Raw genomic sequence first — 25,516 nt, forward strand, 5'->3', positions numbered from 1 at the left:
TTAATATACTTCAACACTTCAGAATCCTTCAGGACGATGCAGAGACCATATTTCTAAAGATCCTCCACTAATCTCCTGCAGACGAGACAAAAACATCAAAGACATGTTCGTCAGGCATGATATAAATGACCATTCAGATAATAACTCTGGATGTGGTACATGTACATTTATTAACATTTATTGGGCTGGTTATTTATTAAATAACCAGCCCAAAAGAACAGCTGTTATCACCCTTTCCTCCTCATGCATCATGACGGAGTTGTAATCAACAGTGCATCAATACATCAGCTGAACACCTTCGAGAATGAAGGATTTGTCATATCCGGTGACAAGCCATTTTTATAATAATGCACTATGCATTAATGATGGATCTGTTTGTATTGTCAGTTGTTGTTATGGCAACAAAGAAGTTAGGAAACCTGAGGACTGAGAACTGATCTACATTCTACAAACCATAGAAACTCATCTACCATTTTGATGTTAAGCACTGATTTGACCTCCTAGAACTTCCAAAACTTACTTGCACAGCTGATGAAGCACCTCTGTCCAAAATGTCCTGTTTCTTCTGTAGTTCACTGCAATTGTGACCTTTACATCTTTTACTACAGTATATTGCAGTTACTCACCTAAAGGAAATATATATATATATGTGTGTGTGTGTGTGTGTGTGTGTGTGTGTGTGTGTGTGTGTGTGTGTGTGTGTGTGTGTGTGTGTGTGTGTGTTTGTGTTTGTTGACAGGTTGCACATAGGTAAAGGAGTACAGCTGGAGTGTCGGGGTGAGGGTGATGTGTGGATGCGTTGTCTTAGCGACCATGCCGTCTTCGTCCAGAGCTACTACCTGGACCGAGAGGCAGGCAGGGCACCAGGAGACGCCGTGCACAAGATCTACCCGGGTGCCTACATCAAGGTCAGAGGGGCATGACCTGTAGGTCATAGGGTTAGATTTTGGGTCAGGATTAGGCAATGGAATCTGGATCAGGGTCATTATCAAAGTTAAGGCTATGGTTAGAGTTTGGTTGAGGTTTAAATTTGAAAGGCTCAGGGTAAAGGTCATTGTCAGGGTTAAGCCAAGGGTCAGGGTTCAGTTCAGATTTAAAGATATGGACTGGATTAACAACAGCATGTTGGGTTACCCGTGGCAAATGCACAGTCTGGTAGATTTAATCAGAAGCTATTCACCATGGATCCCTCAACCTGTGTGTGTTTATGAAGCACTGGACAGATCCCAGAATGGAAGCTCTCAGCTGGGTGCTGGGGCTCCAGTTTCTAGTCTTAAACACTTACGCAGTGCACAGCAAACATTGTTAGTGTGTGGCAATTTACTCTTACCTCTGCAATATGTCTTTTGACTTTATTTGACTGTTGCACTGCTGTTTCAATTTTTAAATGAATATTTCTGTGTCGTGCATATGAAGCAGATCTATCATGAGTTGTTTGTGATTCTTAGTTTACACACAGCTCATACAGGTGTGTTCTCTTCAGGTGTTTGACCTCAGGCAGTGTCACCGGCAGATGCAGCAGCAGGCTGCCACGGCACAGGCAGCCGCTGCTGCCCAGGCTGCTGCCGTGGCAGGAAACATCCCAGGCCCTGGCAGTGTGGGGGGCATCGCACCTGCTATCAGTGAGAACCTCGCCCGCACTGCACAGAGACACACAGACACACTCTCCCAGCACACAGAGACACATAGAGACACCCACACAGCACACAGAGACACACAGAGACACCCTCCCAGCACACAGAGACACATAGAGACACCCTCCCAGCACACAGAGACTCATAGAGACACCCCCCCAGCACACAGAGACACATAGAGACACCTACACAGCACACAGAGACACACAGAGACACCCTCCCAGCACACAGAGACACATAGAGACACCCTCCCAGCACACAGAGACTCATAGAGACACCCCCCCAGCACACAGAGACACATAGAGACACCTACACAGCACACAGAGACACACAGAGACACCCTTCCAGCACACAGAGACACACAGAGACACCCTCCCAGCACACAGAGACACACAGAGACACCCTCCCAGCACACAGAGACACATAGAGACACCTACACAGCACACAGAGACACACAGAGACACCCTCCCAGCACACAGAGACACACAGAGACACCCTCCCAGCACACAGAGACACATAGAGACATCTGCACTGCACAAAGAGATGCAAAGAAACCCACAGAGCATACAGAGACACCCACTCTGAGCACAGAGACATGCAAAGAAACCCTCCCAGCAGACACACAGAGACACACAGACACAACTGCACTGCGCTCAGAGACACACAGACACAACTGCACTGTGCTCAGAGACACCCGCACTGCACATAGAGACACATAGAGACACCCACACAGCACACAGAGACACACAGAGACACCCGCACTGCACACAGAGACACACAGAGACACCCACACTGCGCACAGACACACCTGCACTGCACACAGACACTTACACTGCATATATACACACTGCACATGAAGTTTCCAAAGGTTTTTCATCAGTGTGCTGTGGAACATTGCTTCTGAAGTTTAGAAGGTGAAACTAGTTTATGTTAGAAAATGTATATGCTTAAATAATAACATATTTCCATATGTTTCTAAAGTTCAGAAAGAATAGATCACTTCTTTCTCTTTGAATTTTATAATTATGGCACTAATAAATTTAATATAATAATTCTTTCTATTTTCTATTCTATAATGTGAACTCTTAGTTTATTACAATTGTTTTTATGGATAGACAGTGTGTTTTTTTCTCTAGAGTACAAGCATCTGGTAGTGCAGGGCGCTTAATGGATCCCAGCAAGGTTTCTTAGCCAAACAGACAGAGACGGGGTGATGGGGTGTTGAGGAGGATCTCATAAAATGATTGACAAGAGATTGCAGTTTTTCTCAGGTTTTCTCAGGCACCTTATACATCGCTAAAATAATATTTTTTATTTTCTAAAATTTCTACATTAGCAGCCCAAGCCTGCTTGTGTCCTTTTTTATACTCACTGTATATCAAATTCAGATTCAGTTGACTTTAGGACCTTCCAGGCTTGTAAGACAGATTTAGAAGTTCTGGTGGGCCCAAAGCCGGCCTGCTACACTTTTCCAGAACAGTGGGGGAAAGGGTGTTGACCCTTTCAGTATGTGTTTGGTATGGTAATGCAGATAATGCAGACGAGAGAGAACGATTAGAGAAGGTGGGGCGTACTGCTACTAAATTCATTGGTTGTGAACTCCCATCTTTTGCCTCTAGATACATCAGCATTAAGAAGAATGCATTAAAAATGCATGCAGATGGTTTCACCCCAATCACAGGACCTTTTTAAACTGCTCCCTTCTGGTAAAAGGTTACAGTGCATCTTGTGTCAACCATCTTAAGTAGACCATCTTATGTCTAATGATTTTATGAGTTTTTCTGATGTCTTTTAATGTGTTTTAGGTTTTTTTTAGACAGTGGGTGTCAGAGGTGTGCATGCTTGCAGCACTGAAACAAATTCTTCTCAGTTAAGCAATGACTAATATGGCAATAAATCATTGAAACTTGAAGCTCGAGGACCCGTCTTACCCCGTGGAGGTGCTTGAATGTTGCTGTCCTCTTCGTTTCTGCCTCTTGGTTCCTGTGAGATTGGAGGACCCCTACGTATTCGTAGCTGACTGATTCTGTTATATGGCCTTGTGGAAGTTCCATTCCCACTGTCCTGATCACTTTTTCAGCTGACCACAATTCTCCATCCTGAATGGCACTGCTATGTCCTTGTTGTAGATCCTGGTCTGTGTTCCTTTCCATCAGCTTGATGTCGTCCATGTACAGGAGGAGGCTGATGGTAGTTCCACTCCTGAATCTGTACCCATAACCACGCTTACTGAAAAGCTGGCTGGAAAGATTCAGGTCTCTGCAGAACAGCAGTGGGTAGAGTACATCTCCTTGGTATATTCCACACTTTGACACCTGGGCAGGTATCCTTGAGTTAGTTTCTAGTGTTGCTCTTCAGTGTTCCTCTGAATTCTAGATAAAGTCCCTTATGGTCTTATTGACTTATACAGGGCTGGACATTCAGGTATCCAGGCATGTGGCATTGAGTCATATGCTTTCTTGTAGTCTGTCCAAAGAATGCTGAGGTTTTCCTGTCTGGTCCTGGAGCTCTGGTGGACAGCTCTGTCTGGTCCTGGCGCTCTGTTGGACATGTATATCTGGTCCTGGAGCCTTGGAAGACAGCTCTGTCTGGTCCTGGAGTCCTGGAGGACAGCTCTGTCTGGTCATGGAGGACTGGTGGACAGCTGTCAGTAGGTGGTGCTTATTTCTGTTGTTGATTCCAAACCCCTTTTGAGCAGTGCTCATATACTTACATATATGTTCAATCAGATTGATGGCTGGTATTTCTGACAGGAGCGTACGTGGTGTGGACAGGTATGTTACTGGTCTGTACTTTGATGGTGTTTGGCCCTTGTTGGGGTCCTTGATGACCAGAACTGTCCTGCCTTGTGATAGCCTGATCGGATGAGAGCTGGTAGTTACCAGCAGATTCATTTTTTTCTGCTAGTTGAACATACAGAGCTGTCAGTTTCTTTAGCCGGTCATGGGTCATGTCAGTCCTGGGTGCTGTTCAGTTCTTCTTGTTCCTGACCTGCTCTTAGATGTCTGCTGTTGGAATGCTGACTGTTTCCTGCTCTGGGAGATTGAGGTGCTCTGCTTTGAGGTCTCTTAAGGACTCAGCACTGGTGTTGTGTGATGATTCATTCTCCCATATGCTCTTAAGGACTCAGCCCTTGTGTGGTGTGATGATTCATGCTCCCATATGCTCTTAAGGACTCAGCCCTGGTGTTGTGTGATGATTCATGCTCCCATATGCTCTTGGACTCTGCTGTGTCAGCTTTGGATCCTGGTCAGAGTGCTGCTCTGTGACTGAGAAGACACTTTCAATCGTTCATTGATGTGGCTTCTTTTGGGTATCTCTGCAGTCTGCATGCCTTTGTTAACCTTTGCTTAGCAGACTTCATTGCTTCCTTTATGGGAATATTATTGTATTTCTTCCTTATCCAGGCACCATCTTTGGTCTCTTTGTCTTTATCTTTCTCTCTCTCTCTCTCTCTCTCTCTCTCTCTCTCTCTCTCTCTCTCTTTCACTCTAATACTACCTATGTACATTTTATGTCTTTTTAATATGCTGTTATTGGATACAGTATGTAGAGTAGTGCATGACTTTGATCATGGCTCCCATGGTCTGCAGGTCTGTCTGCAGCGGCGGGGATTGGCGTGGATGACCTGCGACGTCTCTGCATCCTGCGTCTGAGCTTCGTTAAGGGCTGGGGGCCTGACTACCCACGCCAGAGCATCAAGCATACCCCCTGCTGGGTGGAGGTGCATCTACACCGTGCCCTGCAGCTGCTGGACGAGGTGCTACACACCATGCCACTGGCAGACCCCGGCCCTTCCAACTGAGAACAGGGAGAAAGATCCACACACACACGCACACACACACAAGCACTCACAGCTACACCTTGACACATGTGTTTACTTACTCGAGCAGACACACATGCTTGCCCACACTCACACACTCACTAGATACACACACAAACACACATATGTACATCTTCACACACTTGTTTACTAACTCAAGCAGACACAAACTCACACACAAGCACACTTAAACACACACATGTGCGCACGCACACAAACACAGACCATATGTTACACACTACAAGCAGCCTCCGTTTTGTTCTGTATTGTCCATCATAATCCAAATGCGGCCCCTCTTTCTTCATTTCCTCATTTTTGTTCCCCTTTGAAGGGACTTGAGACTTTCCTTTGCAGAGCAGATGCATGTACATTGGATTAATGCAAGTTTCCACGGGTTGATTGCGGATTAAGTTCAGGGAAATAGCTTTACTGTCTGTACACCTCTCCAGCATTACATATCACCTAATTACAGTAATAATACACACCAAACGCAGCAGGTTTGCAATACCGAGAGGGAACACTTTTAACCTTGTCTCTCACACACACACACACACACACACACACACACACACACACACACCTGCACATACATGCACAACGTGTTCTAAGGTGACCGGCAAGCAGATGTGCCTGTCATGACATCAACACTCCTGGCCCACTCACACGGACGCCAGCACTCTCACTGCATGGTTGCCAGGGCATGTGGTAACGTTCCCAGAGCTGCAGCCAGTGCGTTGCTTTTGAGTCTGGACTTCAGGTGGCAAGCATTCCGTGTGAGTGACGAAAAGCCAACTCAGCGGGGGCTAAACCATTCAGGAACTCTCTCAGACACCTGGACCGATGGAGAGCCGGATGGAATCCCAGGCATCTCCGTGTCTCCACATCAGCATCCTGTGCAAGGGGTCCCGTCTCCCTGGCTTGCTCGTGCGCAACATAGCTGGTCTCCAGCCGTCTCGCGGGTCCTCTGAGCCTCTTTATTTTCATACCAAAAAAAGGAAAAATACAAGAAAAGAAAAAAGATAAAGAAGAAGACAAAATTGTTCAGCTTTAAAATGGTGATGTTAGTATTTGTGGTGACGCAGTTTTGTGTTTGTAACCAAATCGTTTGCCATGTGGTGTACGATTCACCAAAGCCAGAATACCTCATCATAATCTAGCATGAACCCAGTGGAACTTTATATGCCAAAATGTGTCTGGTATCCTCCATTACCTGCTTTCATAAACTCACCTCATGCTTTAACCAAATCAGTATCGAGGGAGGTTCAGGTGATGGAACAGACATGTAAGACAGGGTTACACCCACTAACTGAGTGCAAACCAGGACCTTTTCTTTCTTTTAGCTTGAAAGTCTTGTGAGTTTAATTTTCTATGCCAGTGTTTCCTGTACTGCTGGGTGGAGTGGGAATACACTTTTCCATGGGAAGACAGAAACTCTTCGCTCTTTAAATTGTAGCCAGTATTCACTGAGTCAAGTCAGCTGTTCATCTGAGGTACTTCCTGTTTTGAGTTGTACGTTTTATTCTTAGTCATGAGTTGTACATTTCATTCTTAGCAGCGGTCACCCACCGTATTCCAGGAGCTCCTGTCTTCTCACTTCTGAGCTGAGGTCTTCATGCCCAAACCAACCAATCAGGGTCATGACATCTTCTAGAGGTGAAGCATGTGTGTATAAAAGCAGGTGTTGTAAGGTTTTTTGGCTGGCGGTGAACTGTGTAGGATGGCAGACACAAGGACTGTTGGAGAGCTTCTACAGGAACTATATGCCATTGTGAGGGAGAGACCTACAACACCAGTTAAGTGTTTTTAACAGAATAAGCTGATCAAAATACATAGCAGGTAGAATTAAACATAACAGTATTTTTACAGATTGTATGTGGTCAGATAAACAATGGTATAATAATTGCAGATTATGTCACTGTAATCATGGGAATTTATAGGGAGACATAGACCTAAATCATATTTGGCTTTTGCTTTTGGTTTTTTGGTTTTGTTTTTTTTTTGCATAATAATCTTTGTGCCTTTCTCTATTTTGTTTTACAATTCAAAAATCACTTACACTTCAAGATTTTATCTTGCATTAAGTCCTTTTCACTGACTTGGTTTTTGGTGTGTTAACGGTTGGTATGCCAACAAGGGCGCCCCCAGTGTGTTTGGGATGTAACTACTTCACATATCTACCAGTGCTAGAGAGCTTTCAGGTTTCATTTATAAACGATTTCTTCTTAACAGACCGGGTGTAATTGGACAGTGCAAACGATACTGTCTCCCAGTCCTTCTGCAGGGTGGATCAAGTGCTGGCTCAGGTCATAAAGACAATTACAAGCCTTTAAATACAGTCACACTATTTATGCATTTCACCTTGTTGTTTTTTTATTTTTATTTTTTCTTTACTATGTTGTTGAATTTAGGTGTCAGGTATGCTTGTTGTTTGGTGAGTGCCTTTGTGCTGTGTTGCACTGGGGAAATGAAAACTTTGGTTAAAACTTGTACTTTAAATTCAGATTACAAAGGCAGTGAGTGCTTGCATTCTTACGTGCAATTAGTGATGAATATTTTTCGTTCTCTGAGCTTGAAGTCTGCTTCAACAAATTCATTCAGCTCTGCTTTATCGTGTACATAACTTTTAATACACAAATGATTAGTGTATTAACATGTAATTTAGTGATTTTAAGATGAAAACTATTATAAAATAGAACTAGATTAGATTTAAATTCCAGTACTTCATAGCTTGCTTATTGCTGTAACTGAAAAACAAGACCCATTCAAACACATTAACCAGTGATATTAGACAATAGGTCAATCATTTATTGTCCAGTTTGTTTTGCCTTAAAGCCAGGTAAAGTAAGATTCAGACCTACAGCAGCTGCCATCATCAGGTGAAAGTACATTTTCTTTTTAAATGTAGATTGTCACCTCAGATGCTGAGTTAGTTCCTTCTGCACTAGTTAATCTAGAGTATATTTGGTGTTCTATTGTACCCAAAATATAAAATTTCTTTTAGTAGGCCTGGTTTTTCAGGAGGGTAGCCATTTTCAAAATTTAACTGTCTACCCCCTTGCAACTTCCTTTATAATGTTGTAACATGATTGAAATATGTGAGTCAGTAAAATGACAATCATTCAACTGGAAAATGAGATCTAAAGCATTCCATGTATTCTTACAAGTATTTATCAGTATGTTATCTGGTGTAAAAAAATGACTATTTTATTGATATTGTTCAATTCAATCACTGTTGTAATTATAATTATTTTATTGTTAAAGGACATTCTGATCCTGTATGTTGACTGTACACCAAAGTTAAGTAAAATCATTTTGATACAGATATTCTGAGATCGTAATATTTTAAGTCATATTTTCTTACATTTATTTTTATATTTGCAATTACGAAAACTGCATTGTATAGGCCTTAAGTGCTTATCTTACAGAACAGCACACTGCACAAACACGACATGTGTCGTCTTTGGGAGGCGCTAATGCGCTTTCGATGCCGACGTAGCGCTGCATCCGCTCTGAGCATCATTTGTGGCTCGAGCGGAGGAGAGGAGGTGGGCGCGTTCCCGAACACGTCCAAGAGCAGCACGCGAGAAAGAACACAGCCTACGACACGCAGTCTGATCACTCACCCAGAAGCACGAGAGAGCGGAATGAAGGCGCCATTCATGGAAATAAAATAGACTGTGGAATTAAAAAAAATTTTTTTTCGTTTTTATTTAGTTATTTTTGTTTTCTGAACGCAGCCCAGTTGGACCTTTAAAATGGCTGAGAAGACCAATTTACGACCCACCTATGGTGAGTAAAATGGCATATTTTCATTTAGGCAGTGGTCAGACTTTCTAAAATCGCGCCTTTAGAGGCTGTGATTTAATGTAGCTCTCTGTCCACACTCCATGGCTTTGCAGCGCTGCCATTAACTAATTAATTTAAAGTAACATTCGGGGTGTGTTTAAACAGAAAACAGCCTTCTAGGCCCAACGAGGCTAATTTTTCCACCAGGCCTAATTGAAGAAATACAGTCTACTATTTGGCTAGGCTAGTACATATACCATTATCTTGTCACATTCAACAACAAAGAACTGGGTTGTTTCTTTAAAAAGGTTAATTGTTGACTCTGAAGCGTAAGTTTATAAAGTGCAAATTAATTTTATAATATAGAGTTGCGCACAGAGCATGAAATGTTTCTTTCAAATATACTGTTTTAGACAGAAATGTGAAAACGTGTGAACTGTAGGCGAAAACGTAGCGCCTTCCGCTGGTTTTGAATGTTTTTGTCGCGTTAAATCGTTGACTTTCCAGGTTAGACCGTTATCGCTTCCAATATACAAACGCTGAAAGAACGGAGTGTGTTAACTCCGCATGTGTGCATGGATTTAGGTGTTATGGACAAATCGTGACACCATTAGCAGGTTTAAGGTGGGTTTTTTGGGCACATAATAGATCGGGGGATGAGCCATCGCTGCCTCCTCATCTGCGTCCCCGGTGGTTGTGCGCTTCAGAGAATGACGTTATGTCTGTTCGCGTGCAAGGCATCAGCTGGCCCTGTTCTGGTCACATTGTTTAGGTAAAACCTCCAGGGGCCCAAAACTCAACATGAAGGATAAGGACGGCGCTGCTCTGTGGTTGTTATATTTAATGCGATTTTGTCTCCATTTTTTTCTGCTTTGCGACTTTATTACTACATTATTACTGTCTAATTAAACAGTGTATTATTATTATTATTATTATTATTATTATTATTATAAATTAACTGAAATTAGTCAAAATGTATGATTTTATGCTACACTGTAAGCTTGTTGTAGGCTGTTTGCATACAGTTTCTCAGCACTGTCAAATCAAAGTCACTACAGATTTCCTCCTTGTATACGAATTGTAATTCATTTATATATTTATTTATTTATTATATTATATTTTTATTATTGCTTTTGTTCCTTCCTTGGGTAAATATCAGCTGTCTTTTTGAAATACTTGGTACCTGATCCCATGTACTTGTCTTGATAGTATGCTTCGTATGCTATGTCATACATGTATGCAATCACTAGGACAAATACACGTTCCTTGTCGGTGTAACATGCTTGGTGAAATAAAAGTTAATACATTTTTTAAAAAATTAAATAAATAAACATAAATCTAATTCTGGTGAAAGTCACAGGAATTTAACCCTAACCATAACTGTTAATGACTTAATAATAAATAATAATTTTTAGCTAATCCCTTCACTCCAGAAAACACCAATCTACAATATTGGATTAGCGATTGAAACCTCAATCTCTCAATCTAAAACCCATTTTAAGGGAACTGAATTTATTCGAATGGTCCTTACTGAGTTAACTATTATTATATAACTATATTTCCACAACACCTCAAATAACATTTTTAATACTCATTTTTGTTTTAGATTGGTTAGGTTTATTTGAAAAAAAGAGGTTTTGATTAAACAAAAGAAAGTGACATCTTGGTTAAAAGATATTAATTTTTCCTGTAAAATCTAAAGAATAATTTAAAACTATTTTTGAAAATGTATGAGACACCCAAACATTTACTGACTTTTTTGCTTGATTTACTAAATAATTAATACAAAATATGTATTATATGGTAATAGAAGAAACTGTGTTTCTCCTTAATTTGCACTGACACAGTAGGAGTGGGGAGCCAAGCAGTGTGGATTATGCATGTATTGCTTGATGCGTGTGATGAAGGCAGCGTCACATATTTAAAACACATCTCCCGGGTGTTTTGGAACAGACCCCACAGTGTAGGAACTGTGAGGAAAAGACTGTAGAGCCAAGAGAAACTGGACTGGTCTGAGACTGATTCTAGACTGGTCAGAGATCAACTCTGGGTTGATTTGAGACTCTAGACGGGTCTTAGACTAACTTGACCAAAAAAGATGGGAGTGACCAGATTCGGACTGTTCTGTTGTGACACTGACTATAGACTGGTCTGAGACCAACCCTGGGCTGGTCTGAAATCAACTACAGACCGGTCTGAAGTTAGACCTACGCAAGACTGGTTCACCTCAAGAGACCTTAACTGGTATTATTTGAGAGGCCTTTTATTATATTGAACTGCAACAGTACTGATTTTATAGCTGCTTAGCAGTGTGAGCTGAAGGGCTCTGTCCCTACAGACAAAGAAGTACTGTTGGTTTCTTACATTCTTACCATATGACTTCAGCTGACCATGCTGACATGTTCCCAACATCCATGTTGTTTTATTGTGTTGTTTTTTAACACAAACCTGATGTCAGGTTTCTGACAAATAAATGTAGCTAATGCTCTTTTGTTTCTGACAGTACACAGCATGACATGACGGTGAGAGACTGGATCATCAGGTTCATTTATTCAAAACAAATCAATATAAATCTAATGTCCTGTCCTCTCTGAGAGTGTCTCGATTGGACGGACAATGTCCATGACTTCACAAAATGCATGATTTCGTGTGTGTGTGTGTGTGTGTGTGCACATTCTGTATTATGTATTAGATGAACAACAGGCAGAATTGTAATGGGGAGACATGGGGTGCTGTTGTCTCACAGTAACAAGCCTCTCTGTGTCCCTGCTGGGCTGCGGCTCTCAGCAAAGTGCCCGCCAAAGCTGTATGTTTCCAGAGTAGCACCTCACCCTGCTGCTCTTGTTAGAGGAAATGCTGAAGAGGCTAACCAGGCTTTTGGGCCCATGAACAGAGAGGACTGCAGCAGAGTTACACAGAGACTGGAGAAACTGCGTCCACACTGCAGACCAGCTCATCACTGCATGCAGTTATCTAGCACTGGGGACTCTGCTCACAGTCTGTCAGAAATGCAGTCTTGTGCCATATATGTGTGTGTGTGTGTGTGTGTGTGTGTGTGAGGGGGCCCTTTTCTCTTCGTCTTCTCTCTCTTCTCCTCCACACTCCGGTGATTAACAGGTTCAATTAATTCATGCGTAATAATTACTGGTACCCACACAGTCTTTGCGTGTAATCGTATGAGTGTGGCACTAAGGAGGCAGTGATGATGATGGTGATGATGGTGATGCTGACGAAGATGCTGATGATAGCGATGACAGTGCCTGCCCTCCTCATCTGTTCACACAAATCCAAATTACAAATTGTGAACTGAGAATCAAGCAATCCAGATATGACCTTATTAACTCAGAAACCACAGCATTATGACCAAAAAAGATACCACTGACATGCCCAGTCCTCTAATTAATGGCTAAAATGTGTGAAACTAAGTATAAGCTAATAGGGTGTAGGTGGCATATGCATAGAGCAGCAGCACATAGTCCCTCTGAGAAGGAGCGATCGGCTGCTCCTCCCCTGCCTCTCTCCCGTTGAGGGGTTGTGTCTAAGCAACGGGAGCAGCTGCCTTTAGAAGGTGCTGCCAAAAAAAGAGACATCATGTGACATCATGTTCCGCAGGGGCAGCAGTGACTAATCAAACAGAGGAGATGTCCAGCCTTTGTCTGTAGAAGAGTTGGGTGGGGTCAGATGAACAGAGAGAGAGAGAGAGAGAGAGAGAGAGAGAGAGAGAGAGAGAGAGAGAGAGAGAGAGGAAGTAGGAGAATATGAGAGTTAGATCACTCAAATGAGTTGGGTTGGGGATAGATAAGTATGTTAAAAGCTGGCCTAGGGCTTATTAAATATCGTTCCACTGCCAGCAAGTACCCGTGTTCAGGAGCTGCAACCCAAGAGCAAAGCTGACAGGCCCATATGCTGTTCTGCCTCTAGGAAGTCAGAATCAGTTCAAAAGCACTGGAGAATACTGTGTGGCACAAAGTTCAGACATATTTGTGCACCCCTCCAGGCTACTATGGGGAACCAAACCTTCCCTCCAGGCAGAAGGGCTCCTGGCCTTACACAGGGCTGAGCAAAGTGAGGGACTTTGGTCAGTATAAGTGTAAGGCCATTCAAGAGTCTCAAATCAATCCAGAGTTGGTGATCAGAATGATGAAAACATACATTTAAAGAGGTATTATAGTCCTGCAAACATTTAAATATGTACAGATTAGGAATTTTATTCTTACATCACAGAAGCACACACATTTTTTCACAAATCATCTTTATCCATACTTGAAAAATCTTAAATCTCTGCCCTGGCCAGGTAACCTATATATACAATATTTTAGAAAATAATTCTAAGGAATCTTCAGTGAAAAAAGCATAGCTTGGAGCAGACATTAGAATATAAAAATTTAAGATGAAGAACGGAAAATGTTACATCAAAATGCTCAATGCCAGTTTATTAATTCTAGACTTCAGTTCAATTCCAGGGCATTCTTGGAAATTTCTCATAGCACTCTGTTCGGAAGGTGCCTCTGAAACTCTCCATTTGGAGTACCATGCAGACTTGAAACTTCACCCTACCTCTCTATACCACATAAATCAGGACACCCCACCCTTAAGCGTGAATATGCAAAACAGAGGGGTGTGGCTCAGTGGTGGAGGCAAGGGGATTGGGGCTGGTTCATTGCAAATGGATTATGTGGGTGTATATTACTCCCTCTTTACACCAGATTAATGACAGTAATCCAGACACATGCAATAAATGCGGTGTGGAGGAAAGGACACTCTTTCATTCCCTGTGAAAATGTACTCAGATTTAAAACCTTTGGAAGTGTGTAATATAAATTATATATAAATACTTGACTTCTAATTGGAATTGGAATTGACTGGTAATCAGAAGGTTGCTGGTTCAAGCCCCACCACTGCTAAATTCCCACTGTTAGACCCCTGAGCAAAACCCTTAACCCTCAATTACTCAAGTTGTGTTCAGTCATCATTGTAGGTTGCTTAGGTAAATGCCATAAATGTACTGCATTCTTCAATATATTATGATTTATTATTTTTTCTTTTTAACTCTAAAGGAATGTCTATGTTTTGTTGTTTGTTGTGCCTATCCTGAAAATGTAGCTGAAACAATCCATTTAAAGAAATCAATAGAGTATAAAAAGAAATTGTAGTTTGAGAAACTCTTAAGTCTGCCAGCTCTTCTGAACCCTGCGACCCTCTTCTGAACTCTTCTGACCCCCCCCCACATTTCTGCCCAAGCCATGTGAACTATTGTCCAGTGCTTTACTCCTCTACTATGAGAGCAAGGCATTTTGGGTACAGGGTAATATGAAGCACCTGACCAGACATAAGGAAGCTTCTGTACATTATTCTGTATATCTGTACATTATACATTTAATTACAGTATGCTGTGCATCTGTTTGAGTATTTGTCATGAATGTGTGTGTGTGTGTGTGTGTGTGTGTGTACATGTTTGTTTCAGCTCCTTTGTAACTTTTCATGTGTAAAATACACGCATGTCAGTGTTGGGCCCACAAGTTGAAATATACTTTTTTTTTGTTTTGTTTATCAGTCATGGTGTTCTTCTAAGTTTTTTTTTGACAGTGGTACTCATGGTTCTTCTTAGAAAATGTGTCAGCTCAGAAGTTTAGAAATGTTGGCTGAGTACAGGGGCCTAAGAGAAGTGCAGGGCTCCCTACAGACGTTATGGTTAGAAGTACTTAGGCACTTCACTCCAGAATTCACTCGGAATTGGGTTGATATCAGCAATAGATGTTGGATCCAATATGGGTAAAAGGTGATGTGGTAACAGCTAGGCTAGTCTGAGCAGGTCACGTGGTAACAGCCAGGTTAGTCTGAGCAGGTCACGTGGTAACAGCCAGGTTAGTCTGAGCAGGTCACGTGATAACAGCCAGGCTAGTCTGAGCAGGTCATGTGGTAAAAGCCAGGTTGGTTGTTAAGAATCAGCTTTATTTCCAGTTTGGCTGTAAAGTAAAGTTCAAAGTTTGGGTAGAAAGAAATAACCATCTTGTAATTATGAGATTACATTTCTACCGGTTGTGACCACTGCTTAAAACCAGAGACTTCGCGGTACAGCTAGCTCTTAAAACCAAGAGAGTAGGCAGTACAGGTAGCCCATCTCTGTGTGCTGATATAGTGGCTAGCATGTGTGAGGAGTGTACTGGCTAGAACAGTGATTTACCGCTGAGATGCACAAAAAGAACAATAATGTCAGTAGTAAGTTGATGTGGAACTACAGTTGTTTTCAGTAAAAGATAAAGCAGTTTTCAGATAAAGCAGGCAAACTATTCTAGCAATCTCATTTTAATACAAACAACTGAACCGCAGCTCCACAGTGGTTTTTAATGAAATATAATCAGATTGGTATCGATACACCGCGACATTCAAATGCAAGATATTGGTATCGGATTGGTGCAGTTTTTATTGGTGTTATCTCTGATTAGAAGGGTTTAGAAGTGTATTTTTTGTGTCTGTGTGTATGTTTATGTGCAGGTGTGGCTGTTTGATTTTGTGTGTGTGTGTGTGTGTGTGTTTGTCTTTTGTTAGCTTTAGCAGACTAACTGAGGGAGGCTTCACTGAAAACCTGTTCTACTTTATTAGCCAAGCTTGCATTAAAGTGATATCCAATAAAGTTTTGACTGTTTACACATCCATTCATGCAAGAATAGCTTTCATTTCAGAAACAGCAAGGGCATTTTGGATTACCACTGGGAAATGCTTTAGTTAACAATTATGATTTGTTAATATCACAATTAGCTTTTTTAGCAGTGGTCTACATGCACAGCTTTTGCCTGGCTGTAAACTGTATGTATTACCAAACATCTGAATTTGTTTTCATCCTAGTATTAGGACATGGGCAACCTGATGTTGTTCTAATGTAAGAGCCCAGTGGGGTTGACCTGCACTTCCTGTCATTCTGCTGACTGTATGTTAAATTCATGTGGAAGTCAGTGTCCATGTTGTTTTAAGGTGTATTTCTGTGGCCACGCTGGTGAACTGGTTGCAAATGTGCTCTTGCTGGATTACTCTCTTCAGGTGTAGGTCATGGAGGGTTGACCTCCATGGTTCGGGTGTTCCCCTTTGCTGGCTGTTTTGTGCCAATCTCTAAGACCCACCCTGTTCCCACCAGCACACAGACTTGGAGCTCCAGTAAGAATTCCAATCAGCTCTCTGTGCCCAAGACCGGAATGGTCCTGCTGTTGCCATGGCAACTGATGGGCAGGAAGGGGGTCTCAGCACACAGACCCCAGAAGAAGGGGGGACCAGTGAGAAAGAAAGAGGACGAGAGAAGGGGAGAGAAAGGGCAGATAAAGGGAGATGAGAGGAGACAGACGTCATGGTGAATGGAGCCTGTCAGGCTGACTCCACTGCAGTGTGAGATGATCATGGAGGGCCTTGTATAAGTCATGAAAGTAATAAAAGTTATGAAAGCTTGACAAGCAAGGATGATGATGATGATGATGATGATGGTGATAATGATGATAATGATGAGGTTAGCTGGGCTCAGCATTGTCTGGTTTACACAGACTACTGAATGATCCTTACTGAATTGCCTACTACTGAATGGCCCCCTACTGAATAACCTACTAATGAATGATCTAATACTGAATGGCCTACTACTGAATGGTGTACTACTGAAGGGCATCTACTGATTTTATCCCCAGGCCCTTGGGGCATGAGCAGGCCCTGTCACTAGGCTTAGTTTTCTCAGGCCCTGACAGCTCAGAACTGAGCATCATTTCAATGAGACGAATGCATCAGTAAACTGGCCAAACAAAGAGCGCTGGCACAGTGGCCCACGCTTTCCTCCCTGGAAGCATGGTGTTGTAGCTTCGCTATAAATACACCAGGCAGATTTGACTGGCAGCATTTTCTGGAAATGATACCCAGGTGTCTTTTACCAGTATATCTCCTTTCAGTCTTCGCCGCAGGGCCTTGCTGATGAGAAAGTGAAGTGCTGCTCTCAGAATCCAGTGCATTAGAGTCCATCAGCATCTGCTCCAGCAGGCAGGAAACTGTTCGGAAATGAGCAGATAGCAGCCAGGGGCCAAGCAGGCGCAGCAGGGAGCACTTAGTACATCACGCAGCCACAAGCCTGCAGCTTGAAGTACAAAATGATGTTAATGTTGCACGGTCCTGTGTTCCTGTTTCGATCACTGTCATTGCTTTGTCTTGATCCATATGGCATAGAAGTGAGGTGCAGTGTGGTGCACGCCTCTGTATCCATGTCCCATATTTAATTGGGCTGGACTCTCTTACCTGCTGCCCGGGCCAGTGCTGCTTAGAGGGACTGGTGGGATGTACCAGCTGTTCCTTCTATTTGGTGCCACACACCACACAGAACACACCACAGACATCACACTGTACATGCATTACTACAGAACACACCACAGACATCACACTGTACATGCATTACTACAGAACACACCACAGACATCACACTGTACATGCATTACTACAGAACACACCACAGACATCACACTGTACATGCATTACTACAGAACACACCACAGACATCACACTGTACATGCATTACTACAGAACACACCACAGACATCACACTGTACATGCATTACTACAGAACACACCACAGACATCACACTGTACATGCATTACTACAGAACACACCACAGACATCACACTGTACATGCATTACTACAGAACACACCACAGACATCACACTGTACATGCATTACTACAGAACACACCACAGACATCACACTCTATGTACACTACTACAGAGCACTCATTTTTTGTTAAGCACAACAGTGTCAAAAGATTATATGGTTTATGTTTCTTTTAGGCATGCATGTTTGATATCTACATCTGGACTAAAAACAGTGACAGTCTGAAAGACACTATTTTGTATTGCTAATCTCTCTCTCTCTCTCTCTCTCTCTCTCTCTCTCTCTCTCTCTCACACACACACACAAACACACACACACACACACACACACACACAGAGGTCTCTCCTGTCTTGGCGGGATTCCTTGGTGCAGGGGTTCTGGTTGTCATGGTGACCGTAGCCATCTTCCTCTGGACTTGCTGTCAGCGTCACTATCGTCAAATGACAGGCAGCTTCAAGCTGACGAGCGGGCCCTATGACCCGCCCACCAATCCGCCCTACAGGTTCATTCACCTGCTGAAGGGCATTAGCATCTACCCCGAGACCCTAAACAACAGCAAGAAGATCATTCGTGTAGGCCGTCGCTCCGCCCTAGGGGCATGGTCCTACTGCTCCAACAAGGCCAGCACTCTATTGGTGGACACCGACCCCGAGAGTGGTGCCCAGCTTCAGATGAACCATCTTGTTCCCCCAGACGCTCCTCCCAGGCTGGAGAGGGCGCTGCCTGTGCGAGCGGATTATTGCTGCCTGGAGAGGAGCTCGAGCAGCAGCAGTGAGACGGCCAGTAAGACGCCCACCCCGTTTGGGCCCACCTTTCTCCCCCTGGGCGTGCTCAGCCTTGTGGTTGACTACAACTTCCCCAAGAAGGCGCTGGTGGTGACCGTCGTGGGTGCGAGCGGCCTGCCAGCCGTGGATGAGCAGACAAGCAGCTCTGACCCCTATGTGAAGATGACCATCCTGCCGGAGAAGAAGCACCGCGTGAAGACCCGCGTGCTGCGCAGGACGTTGGAGCCTGCATTCGACGAGACGTTCACATTCTATGGTGTGCCCTTCAGCTCACTGCCGGAGCTCACACTCCACTTCCTGGTGTTGAGCTTCGACCGGTTTGCGCGGGACGACGTGATCGGTGAGGCAATGGTGCCGCTCGCTGGTGTGGACCCAAGCACAGGCAAGGTGAACATTACCCAGGACATCACCAAGAGGAACATACAGGTGAGAATCTCACACACACATACACACACACACACACACACACACACACACACACACACACACACACACACACACACACACACACACACACAAACACATTTGTAAGCCTGGAATGACTGGTGGGAGTGGGTATTGATTGAGACCCCATTAGGCTGGTGTGGCAATGAAGAGAGAGTGTGTATAGAGAGAGTGTGTAAAGAGTGTGTATAGAGAGAGTGTGTATAGAGAGAATGTGTATAGATTGTGTATAAATTGTGTAGAGTGTGTATAGAGAGAGTGTGTATAGAGTGTGTATAGAGTGTGTATAGAGAGAGTGTGTATAGAGTGTGTATAGAGAAAGTGTGTATAGAGAGAATGTGTATAGAGTGTGTATATAGAGATTGTGTATATAGAGTGTGTATAGAGAGAATGTATAGATTGTGTATAAATTGTGTACAGAGTGTGTATAGAGAGAATGCGTATAGATTGTGCATAGAGAGTGTATAGACTGTGTATCGAGAGAGTATGTATAGATGGTGTACAGAGAGTGTGTATAGTGTCTATAGAGTGTGTATAGAGAGTGTGTATAGAGAATGTGTATAGATTGTGTATAAATTGTGTATAGAGTGTGTATAGAGAGAATGTATAGATTATGCAGAGAGAGTGTGTATAGATTGTGTATAGAGTGTGTATAAAGTGTGTATATAGAGATTGTGTATAGAGTGTGTATAGAGAAAGTTTGTATAGATTGTGCATAGAGAGAGTGTGTATAGATTGTGTATAGAGAAAGTGTGTATAGAGTGTGTTACCAGAAGTCTGTGTTACCACTGAAAACTGAAGGACATATAAGCCTCCACACAGGAACCAGCTCCATACTCATACATGCACACACACACACACACACACACTCACAGATGACCACACAGTCACGCACACTCACACACACATACTTAACAATACATAAAGCACAGATACAGCCATTCATGCAAGACATAGAAAGTGGAACTCCCGTGCCAGTAGATCCATGACAGGAAATTTTATGGGGAAAATATCAAATTATATGTAAATATGTAAAATGTGTATCATACAGTCCTTGCCTCTATAGGCAAGGACTATTGGGGGTCTCACTGTTACCTAACAGCATCATAAGAGATCATCCACCATTGCATCATAGGAGATGTAGTTAGTAATCCTGTCATCTGTACTGCTCGTGGCTTTCTTATGAACTACAGGCTGTTTGGTACATAAGCTCCTGTCAGCAGGCATACAAGGTTAGAAATGTTTAGTGTACACACTCACATGTGTGGGTGCGCTCTTACATGTACACACACAGACACAGAAACACACATAAAAACATAGTCACATATAAACTCCTGTAATTGGCATGGTATTTACTGCAGTGTGAGATCAGAAACAGAATACAAATAGTGGTGTTTCATGATAACAGAAGACAAATTAATGCTTATTAATATAGTTAATATTAATAGTGAACTCCATGTGGAAATGGTATGCTTTTGGAATCATCTGTCATCACTTAGGACTTTCCATCACCACTCAAACCTGGACACTCTCTCTCTCTTTCTCACACACACACACAAACACACACACACACACACACACAAACATACACAGACACAGACACACAAATAGACTCCCAAGTTTTTGTCCCGAGTTCAAGCTCAGCTTCAGGCTGCCACCCACTGTGAGTTGCTATGGTGATAGCCAGAACTAACACTGAAATGCTCAACTTGAGAGAGACCTTAAACACAGTGGATCAGATCAGCCTCTATAGAAGGTATATGAATGTCCACATTTTTCCATCAGAATTGCTGTTTAAAATTCTAATGAACCATCTTGTGTCTTTGGGACAAATTGTGGTCTTTGTCCTTTCAACCTGTTTCCAACCTGGTTTGAGCATGTGTGTGTGTGTGTGTGTGTGTGTGTGTGTGCCAGTATACCCATATGTGTGTATGGTGGTATGACTGTGTCTTAGCATGTGTGCGCTGATGTCTGCTCCTTTCTGCAGTGTGAAAGTCGCGGGGAACTGCTGGTGTCTCTCTCCTACCAGCCTGCCACTCACAGGCTGAATGTGGTAGTGCTCAAAGCCAAACACCTGCCCACGATGGATATCACCAGCCTACCTGGCAGTGAGTACACACACACACACACACATACACACACACACATAATCACACATGCATGCACACACACATATAATCACACACATGCACACACACAATCACACACAAATGCGCACACACACACACACAATCACACGCACACAATCACACATGCATGCACTCACACGCAGACACGCATGCATGCGCACGCACACACAGACACGCACGCGCACGCATATTCACCTCACTCCTGTGCCCCCGCAGACCCGTACGTGAAGGTGAACGTGTTCTATGGACGCAAGCGCATGGCCAAGAAGAAGACCCACGTGAAGAAGTGCACACTCAATCCCACCTTTAATGAGTCCTTCATCTACGATGTGCCCACCGAGCTCATGCCCGACATCTCAGTGGAGTTCCTGGTCATCGACTTCGACCGCACCACCAAGAACGAGGTGATTGGCCGAGTGGTGCTGGGAGGGCAGAGCCCCATTCCCTCGGGCGTCACCCACTGGAGGGAAGTATGCGACAACCCACGGCGCCAGATTGCCAAGTGGCACAATCTGTCTGACTACTAGCCCCTCCCCCTGAGTATTAGTCCCTCCCCTTGAGCACTGGCCCCTCCCCCACAGGCCAAATGTGACCAGAGTGTGTCATACATACCCTTAATTTGACACCTTAGACAAAGATTCCAGATAACACATCCTTTTATCACTCAAAGCCCAATGTATGTGTGTGTATGTGTCTGTGTGCTCATGTCCGTACATGCATATCAGCTTGTGCGGTCACTGACTGACTGCTAAGGAGGAGATGTCTGAAAAGATGGACTGGAAAAGACTGCAAAGGACTTCAGTGAATCAGTTGCAGCAGAGACAGTCCACATATTTATTTGAGTATATCCAAGTCAACATGTGACTTTGTGGGGATTTGGGGGTTTATTATGTCCTTGAGGAAGAAATACTCCACCTGCAAGAACCCTGTGGGCCTCTCCCCACACACCTGCTCATAGGTGCATCCATAGCCCTGCTGTCTTAGCTGTAGCCCCACCCTCTTAGCTGCACTCACATGAATACATTGCATGGGTTAGGTAGCACGAGTGACAGTGTCCATTTATGAAGTGACCCCTTGATTCTTTCCACACATCTGCACTTACCTAGACAGATCAGTTCATGAGTTATTGTGTTTAACAGCTGTGAGAGTGGAAGCAAACAGCTTGGGGGGAGATCCAGTGTGGAAGATGACTTTACTGAACCTATGAAAGGAGTCATATACAGTGACTCAGGCTATGACGGCCTCTCTTTAGAAAAACTAGCTAAGCATTTATTACTAAAAAAGGAAAATAATTGCTTGTGTCCTTATCTCCAAAATATCACACAGGAATCTTTGTTGTCATGTGCCACCATGCTTGCAACATCTTTCCCAACATTTCCCAACACCTTTTCTTTTTACAGAAATTGTTGACATATCAACATAAAATATAAAACCTTGAGGTAAAACCTATTTATTTACCGTTTGTGTGTTGACCCACAGAACTACAGATCCCGTCATGGTAACCTGTCAACTAGCATGTTAAGAGTAGTCTGCTGAAGACCGAAATACAAGTTTTTAAGTTTTTATAGCAACAGTTTTTCATCCAGGGTGGATGGCCCATTTTCAGGGTGAAAGATTCTCAGTTGTCCCAGTTTCAAGTCCTCCCTTACCATCCTTTCATCTTCTCAGCCTGCAATGTGTCCCGTCCTCCTCCACCAGCCTATACCTGGCTGGACAGACAGAAGCAGGAAGAATGAGGGACAGCAGCAGAGAGCTGAACTCTACATGTAAATTCCTGCTGCAAAAAAAGAAAGAAAAATAGATTTTTTAGTTTATCACACCAAAACATCTGAAGCTTGATGTCAGATACTTGAGAGTTTAAGTGACTCCACCTCGTTTTTGTACATTTAAAAGGTTGCGCTGGTCTGTTTCTCTCTGTTTTCTTTTTGAAGACACTGGTAATCCTGGTAATCCACAGAGAAGAGACAACAAGTAAAAGAACATTTTAAAATAATGTAGAACAATTGTTAGTTGTAGTAAGTTGGGTACTGGCCTCTATATGCTAAATTTAGCTGTCCTTTATAAAATGTTTAAAAAAACAAACAAACAAAAAAAAAAACCCAAAACACTAGGCTAGTTTATTCTGTTCTTACATAACTACTTAAAAAACAAGACAGAGACTGGAGCCCAGCCTGGTCGGGTGGGTTCCCTGCCAGCCTGGTGCCTGAGCCAATTAGAAACCTTTCCTCCAGATACTGCACTCAGGCCCAGATATAAACATGGGTGTCATCACAGCTGGAGGAGATACTGGCTTTACCTGCACCACTCCATATTCTCCTGGTCTATATCCACATGGAATGGGTGTGTGTGTGTGTGCGTGTGTGTTTTTTAAAGGACACTTTGTTTCTTTGCCTGCTTTTACTATTTCTTGTAGCAAAATGTACAAATTGTATAATAAGAGGTTCCCATTTCTGTAGCCTATGGCATGCTTTTTCTTACAGAACTAAAATAACTCTATATATATATATATATATATATATATATATATATATATATATATATATATATATATATATATATATATATATATATATATATAGTTTCATTAGAATGTTTGTTAAAATTCAGCTGATGGCCTTCTCAAGCCCATATAGTGCACATGGACTTTACATTAATACTTATATACTTATCTTATATTTCATCACTAATTTTCAAAATAGTGATTAGAACTCTGAAAATGAAAATAAATATGCAGATTTAGGCAGATATTTGCACTTTTAGATTTTTAAAAATATGTCATTACAGAAAACAATATGGAGGGTACCAAATACTTGTGATGAGGCCTAAGTCCCCATATCAAAGACAAGGTACAGCATGTTGTATTCACTTCCCACAGCTGCAGATATAAAAATGTCAGGTTAACTGGATTGACACCTTTTCTCCTTTATCTCTTTAAGAGGATGTCAGTAAGAGAGTCTCATGCACAAACTGAATTTAACACTGATGATGGAGAAGGAACATAACTCAGAGCACATCGGCTTCAACACCGATCACTGACATGTCCCAAGCAGTTACATCTGGGCCCAGTCCTGATGAAGGAGTGTGTGTGTGTGTGTGTGTGTGTGTGTGTGTGTGTGATTTAAGAATAATGATACTGCATGAACAGGAGAGAGAGCAAGAGAGAGATACTGGTGTTTGTAGTGTCAGCATAAGAACTGAGGACAGGAGTTCATTCTATTACAGTTTCAGGAAGGTAGAGGCTCATATCTGTGTGTCATAGTGTGTAATAAATACTCATTAATGTTTACTGCATCTAACTTTCTTCTGCTAATAGAGATAGACCATTAATTTCCATTTATTGTTTTCCATAAGATGGCATAAGGTCAGATGAGGAATTACAATTCTTCACAATCACACACATTGTTCTTTGACAGACCTTTGATTCAGTTTCCACTCACAAAAGTGTAGATATAACTTGCTTCATTAGAGGCAGTGCATGTGGTGAACTCTTATATGTGGCAAATCATTTCCTGCGTGAGCCTGTATTCATGGGTGACATACCCCAGCTTTAGTGGATGTCTGGGTCAATGGGAGCTGAATGTTACATTTGACAGTAACAAGCCCTGCAAAATGGTTGGCAACTTTCAGAGCACATTTTAAATTAATTACTAAAGTAATCCTAAAACACACACACACACACACACACACACACGTACACACAAAAAAAACACGCACACATACTAATACCCCTCTCCCTCAAAAGGCGATGGGTTCTCTGGGTGTAAATTTGTTGTTTTTGTTTTTATTTGTTTATTTATTTTATTGGCTACTGCCCCCCCTTTGCCCCCTGAGCTCAGCCTCCCAGAGTTATTTGTTGTTGTCTGTTGTAGAATAAACTGAGATTTTAAAAGAGTATTTTAATTAGACCTCCTTGTATTGTTGGCCCAACTCCATAATGCAAAGTCGGTATGTTTTACTGTGGAGGAAAATGCTTTTCAGGACACGTAACGTGCACTACGCTCTTATAAGTCCATGCTAAATGTTACACTAATGCAGACTTGTATTGTATGTTGAATTTGTTAACACAATGGACGTGCAAATAAAATCAAAAACTGACTCACTATACTTGGCATCTGGACTTCTTTTCATGCCTACAAGTATGTCCTGCTAAACTTTATTCACACACGTAGCCGGATGAACTGTTTTTCTAACCGATGCTTCAAAAACCTTAACGTTACAGAACTTTTTAACAGTTAAAATACAGCAGCGTCGAGCTACGGTTGCCTAAACACGGTCAAGGCCCGGC

General features: G+C 42.6%; 2 protein-coding genes across 3 annotated transcripts in view; both read left to right on the plus strand.

Annotated features, from left to right (window-relative positions):
- The window catches only part of smad10a (SMAD family member 10a), an 18,469-nt gene extending 9,688 nt beyond the window's left edge, over positions 1-8,781 (plus strand). For both annotated transcript variants that reach the window (XM_035528825.2, XM_081704867.1), the window contains 3 exons: positions 740-908; positions 1,484-1,622; positions 5,228-8,781. In XM_035528825.2, coding sequence (XP_035384718.1) covers positions 740-908; positions 1,484-1,622; positions 5,228-5,439 — 520 coding nt within the window. In that variant the 3' untranslated portion in view covers positions 5,440-8,781. The remainder of the gene's footprint in view (positions 1-739; positions 909-1,483; positions 1,623-5,227) is intronic.
- Positions 8,782-8,901: 120 nt separating this feature from the next.
- Positions 8,902-25,335, plus strand: syt11a (synaptotagmin XIa). Its single transcript, XM_027030570.3, has 4 exons — positions 8,902-9,246; positions 18,210-19,084; positions 21,090-21,210; positions 21,448-25,335. Exons 1-4 carry the CDS (start codon positions 9,213-9,215, stop codon positions 21,756-21,758), a joined length of 1,341 nt encoding a protein of 446 aa, XP_026886371.2. The 5' UTR covers positions 8,902-9,212; the 3' UTR covers positions 21,759-25,335.
- Positions 25,336-25,516: the final 181 nt, after the last annotated feature.

This window comes from Electrophorus electricus, chromosome 2 (assembly GCF_041902795.1).
Source record: "Electrophorus electricus isolate QZ-2024a chromosome 2, ASM4190279v1, whole genome shotgun sequence".
Lineage (NCBI taxonomy): Eukaryota > Metazoa > Chordata > Actinopteri > Gymnotiformes > Gymnotidae > Electrophorus > Electrophorus electricus.